This window comes from Gopherus flavomarginatus, chromosome 10, assembly GCF_025201925.1.
Source record: "Gopherus flavomarginatus isolate rGopFla2 chromosome 10, rGopFla2.mat.asm, whole genome shotgun sequence".
Taxonomy (NCBI): domain Eukaryota; kingdom Metazoa; phylum Chordata; order Testudines; family Testudinidae; genus Gopherus; species Gopherus flavomarginatus.
In genome coordinates this window covers 65637034-65643033 of record NC_066626.1, presented here as the reverse complement: position 1 = coordinate 65643033, position 6000 = coordinate 65637034, and the positions used below count along the sequence as shown (strand labels likewise).

Genomic DNA, 6000 nt, shown 5'->3' with positions numbered 1-6000 from the left:
TATTGTAAAATGTGGTCCAAGAAAGTTTATTACAGACAATTTGACAGGCTCAAGTTTATTTTAAAGCAGTGTTTTTACATACAGTTTTAAGACTAGAACAATTATAAATCTTTCTTTAAAAAAATCCACTAACTTTGCTTGTTAATATTAACATCAACTTTTAAAAGTTAGTAATCTCTCATTTCAGGAGCATGGCACCATTTAATATTTATTGCTTTTTTTTCTACAAATATAGTTTTTCAAAAAAATTTACAGCTTCTGTACAAGTACTCATAAAAGTGCAAAATTAAGACATTTTTGTATAACAGCTTTTGTGTTCAGTTTTCAGTCTCATGTATCACAATAAATGCAGTCTTATCTTTCCTTATTGCTGTGTCATGAAAATAAGTCAGGAAATACCCTTCTGTGAATCCAACAATTTAGGATAAAGTTTTTCAGCAGCTGTCCTTTTCTTTTTTTCCCCTCAGTTCCCTAAGTGCTCCATTCACAGCCCACTGGAAAGTGTCTTTATACATCATTAGAGCCTTGGCTGGCACAGGATGAGAAGCTATCATATAAAGAATCACTCAAGGTTTCTAAATTGTCCACACCATGCCTATCAGAGCTATTTAAAGAAGCTTCTTCATTCTTTCCATTTTCTTCCTTTTGTCCTTCAACCTTGTTCAGACAATTCTTCTCTTTTTCTAATAAAATGACATTATTGCTGTTAAATTTATTGAGAGACTCCAGGGAAATTTTAGATAATCTATTCTCAGAATCTTCCCTTGTTTTTTCAGCTTGTTTCAATTTCTGTAATAAGTAAGGAAAATATTAGAAACATATTTCTTACAAAAATAAAGCTATCCTATGTACACAGTCAATTATTTGTTTGTCCAACATTCACAGTGTTAAGGGAATAGATTGTTAGAGGCTTGTACCTAAATCCTCCGGTATAATTAAATGGAATAATAAAGTCCATTTTTGGGTTAAATCACATTAAATAAACCCATTTGGGGGTTTAATGATTCTGCTGAGACAAATAGGACTCAATTTGCAAAACAGTTAAGTCCAATTTACATTTAAAGTGGCAGATTCTGGAATTTGTATGTGTAAAATATCTTCAGCCTCTTCATAGTAATTTACATTTTCCCTCATCACAATTTATTTATTTATTTATCGTAAGAGTAAGTGAATATTTGTCTATTATTTGAGTTTGGAGCCTGCCAAATAACTAACATGCAATGCAGATATTCCGAGGGGGGAAATATATTTTCTGTATGATACAGACACAAATGAAACTTACTAAAAAATAACCTAACATTTTGCATGTGTAAGGCTATCGATTTCCATGAACCAAAAGCCTCCCTAATAGAAATGAAAGCAACAAGAGAGGAAATTACACTGAACTGATCCAATCCCCACATACCAGAATCAATCAGATATTGGCTAGATCTACTTTGGGAAGCGTTGTAATTCTGATGAAACTGCACCAAATGAAACACTGGACAATGTATTAGCACATTATATTAAAAAAAATCACAGTAGTATTATACAAGTGTAATTGCATCTCTTTGTTGGCTACAGGTATTTTCAAAGATCTTTTCAAGACTAGTTTATCAGCTGTTTAGGGAGAAGTTCAATACAAATGACCTGTCTTTCACATACAGTCTTTCTTTATCTTATGTTATCAACTCATGTTACAGATAATATTATCAAAAAATAACATTCCACATCTGATGGGACTCTTGGAGACCTAGTGGGCAAAGTTTTTTAAATGAGGTGTGCTCTCCCAGTTAGGGTCATTTCTCATTTTCAGTAATAGTATTAGGCAGCAATGACTGGATCAATATACTATTGGCAATCCAAGAACAAACAGTGTTACTTGGTTGAGATGGACAGTTTAGGCTCACCCAAGAGTACGGCGAAACCAGAACGAGGAGATCCTGGGTGATTAAACACACAATTTTAACTGGTCATCAGGGTTGGTAGAAAATATGAAGGTTAAAAAAATACATCAGGCTTTTTTCCTGCCATTTTTATTTAACCCTAGAGATCTTGGGCAATGGGAAGACAGATTAGATGGAGGAGGGTACTTATTTTTCATGGCGGGGGGGGGGGGAGGCACGAAGCCATGCCAGCTTAGATTATGAATTTGTCAGATCTTACAGGCTTAATGTGGCTGCCCACGTTAGAACTTGGATGAGATCTTTCAGAAAACTTTAAATGACATTAGCAGTAATAAGAACAGGAGTACTTGTGGCATCTTAGAGACTAACAAATTTATTTCAGCATGCGTTTTTGTGAGCTACAGCTCACTTCTTCGGATGCATAGAATGGAACACACAGACGGGCGATATTTATACATACAGAGCACATGAAAAGGTGGAAGTATGCATACCAACAGGACTTCCACCTTTTCATGTTCTCTGTATGTATAAATATCTCCTGTCCGTGTGTTCCATTCTATGCATCCGAAGAAGTGAGCTGTAGCTCACGAAAGCTTATGCTGAAATAAATTTGCTAGTCTCTAAGAGCAGCAAAGAGTCCTGTGGCACCTTATAGACTAACAGACGTATTGGAGCATAGCTTTCGTGGGTGAATAACCACTTTGTCGGATGCATGTCTCTAAGGTGCCACAAGTACTCCTGTTCTTTTTGCAGATACAGACTAACACGGCTGCTACGCTGAAACCTGTCATTAGCAGTAATGTTGGTAACATAGTAGGTGGGACTCTTCTTTTTGGTCCAATAGTGAACGCATGCCCTGACATATTTCAAGGGGGAACTGTATTACTGTAAGTGCCATTTTTTTGGATGAGACACAAAACTGTGGTCCTTACCACTAATCTCACAGTACTTTCTGAAAGAGGAGGGATGTAATCCCCAGTATTCCAGACAAATTCAAATGTTGGAAGTTACAGTGGACAGTCCACCCACTGAAAATTCCCTGTAATTTCAGTTTTCAAAGTTCTTTCCTTCCCTTAAACAATGCTATATAGTGTTACTGACACAGAACAGATGCCATATTCCAGTATAGGCTGAATGAAATGATCCGTATGCATACCACTTTTAAAACACTTACATAGTGCCTTTTGTACTACAGACTAGCTAAATCTTAAATATTTTATTATATGAACTATTGATTTCTAAATTGAGTTACATGGCCTTTTTTTTTTTGTTTTTGTTTTCCAACTTTCAGCGTTGCTTTGGATAAATTAAATGGGGATGTTTGGGCATAGACATGGATGGATAAACATGAGGTTTTGCATGAAATCCTGGATCTATTATGTAAATGGCAAAACTCCCATTAGTTTTAATGGGGGATGTCATCCTTTATTTGCTAGCAAGAGCTAGAATATATGTATGGACTGACTGCACAGGGCTATTTCTGAAAGTCTATTGTACACAGTTAAAATAACAACAAAAATTCTGGATGGGCTGAAAGGGTGGAAAAGATGTTTCATGTGTTCCTGATAGTTGGAACACGTGATCAAAAAGAATGGAAGGTTATCATTCTCTCACTTAACGTTTATTACTGAAACGGAGGCAAAGGCATTTGTTTTCAGGAATAAGTTAAAGATATTTTATGATATATGATTGCCTTTTTATATATGCATTAATGCCAAGGTCAATGGTTTCATCTGATAAAAGAAAATGGACTCGGTTTTCTTTTCTCTAACACATTACTACAATACTGTATGAGCAAAGATGTGTGATTTACTGCTAGAGTTGGGCTGATATGCAAAGTATATTTTTACCTTTCCTTTCGGCTGATGCTGATGCACTGTTTCCACTTTGTCTAATATATAATGCCTCCCTTTTCGGGGTTTCTTTCTCCTTTGAACAGTGTTCCGTATTGCCAACCCCAAGCAGTCAACCATCGTGCGTCAGGCTCCAACAGAACCTGTAGCTCATTAGTTCAAATCAAATCTGGTCCAGGTCAATAGTGACTGAAAGTCAGTACTATCAGAAACATGTCTAACTGACTATGTGAAATTAGTCAGTGGTTAACCTAACTGTCAGGGAACAAGCATTCCTATCACCACAATTGGCATATGAGTAGAGAAACGAAAATAGAAATTGAACTGCATTCTCACTTAAAACATGATTCCCTGTTGAGGGCCAAGGCACAGGGCAGGTTCAGTGGGGAGAACTGCTGCTGACCACACCATACCTGTTCTAAGGTAGATGGACTGGTCTACCCTCCAAGGTGATCAACCCAGCACCTTTTCACAAGCATTAAATTCACCCAGATGAAAATTCAGTAGCTACAGGCACAGATGATGTCCTGAGCCAAGACACAGTCCATACAAAAGGTGTCATCAGGAAGCAACTGAAGCCTTCTTGATTCTTATGGTACCTTTGCAGCATCAAGGCTCAAGACTCCTCTAATTCATGCCAACTGGCTATGAGCTCAATGGGTCCATAATACAATTGTGAATTGGTGTTGTGCAGGCATGCTGTACCCCACCCCAGGACACCCCATATTAGTGTGTGTAGGTTTGAAAGAGGGGCAACTGCCACAGGAGCTGGCTTTTCCACTTTACATCAGCTGAGAGCTCCTCATGTCCACAGGAATCCTCAGCCAGCCACCCCGAGAGTGGTGTACAGTTGCCGGAGGAGGAGGAGGAGGAGAGAATCTAATCCAGATACTACACACATTAATTAGGAATCAATTTACATTGATTGCAATTTACATTGCTCCTCTGCAGCATGGGGCATGGATCACTTGCGGATTTTAACTAGTGTAAATGGTGAATTTTCTGTAACTAGAAGCCTATAAATCATGATTGAGGACTTCAGTAACTCAGCCAGAGGTTAGGGGTCTATTACAGCAGTGGGTGGGTGAGGTTCTGGGGCCTGCAACGTGCAGGAGGTCTGATTAGATGACAGTGATGCTCCCTTCTGACCTTAAAGTCTATGAGTTTACATGGAGATACACTGCAGTCATGAATCAGAATACTTTTTCATTTCGGTTACATTCTAATGGGTTTAGCTAAGACCCAAAACTAATGTAATAAAACACCTTAGTGCAACAAATTAAGAAAGCAAAACTAACCTACATGCACATTTAAGTATTGGACATATACATTGAATATTTCTGTTTTACTAACAAAGAATTTATGATGCACTTTCTAATGAAAAAAGTCATAAGGCCAGATTACGGCTGGGCAGTGGTGCAAGGAGCCTCTTCTCCTTGTGCCCGATATGCTCAGGGACAAGCTACAACTGCAAGCCTAGTGCTAACCTAAACAGCACCAGGACTTGGGCTAGCAAACTGGGACAGGGAAGGGTGGGGTGACGGCAAAGCTATGGCTGCTGAGCAGTCATGCTGCACCCCCTTAAGGAATGTGGCCGCATGGCCACTCCTACCATATACTGGTGGAGCTACCATTGAATGTAGTGAGGTACTGCTTCCTAGCCAGACTGAGCCTGTAAGGTACATCTGACACCCAAATTAGCAAGGAAAATACTGTAGTGTAAATGCATTTTGCATCCTTCCAAGTTTAGTTAAACAGTAGTTTAAGGGGCTCAGAGTCAGTTACACACTAGAATAAAATAAACCTTACTTTTATCTTTCATGCACTGAGCAATTTAGTTTTTAGATTACCCCAAAAGTAAAAGGAACATTGCTCCAAGTGAAGTATAGCTGCAAAACACTCCTGAGTAAAAACAACTAAATTGCTATGAGAATTAAATATAGATCAACAAAATCAATACTTAATTGTATAACTGAAGGTCTTTCATTTCAGATCTAATCCCTAATAGGAGATATCAAGTATGCTTGCTTTTGATTTTTTAAAATTATTATTTAAAACTACACCACAAGGCAAAACAATTTTCTAGCTTTTTACATTTTTTAATTCCATAAGTTACTTTGCCTGTGTGTATCCAAGGTCATATTGATCTCACAGACTGTAACTGTTTATCATTTTAAATTCAGAGTTTTATCAATCTAGATGTCCCGTAGTTGTTACAATAACTGCTTTGCATTTATTATACAATAGGATTAAGCAGTAAA

The 6000-nt window shown here is 37.7% G+C and overlaps 1 protein-coding gene across 3 annotated transcripts in view; it reads right to left on the bottom strand.

Moving 5' to 3' along the window:
• Positions 1-6000, bottom strand: part of NCKAP5 (NCK associated protein 5) — a 634612-nt gene continuing 628612 nt past the window's right edge. For all 3 annotated transcript variants that reach the window (XM_050915979.1, XM_050915978.1, XM_050915977.1), the window contains one exon: positions 1-789. In XM_050915979.1, the coding sequence (XP_050771936.1) occupies positions 508-789 (282 nt within the window). In that variant the 3' untranslated portion in view covers positions 1-507. The remainder of the gene's footprint in view (positions 790-6000) is intronic.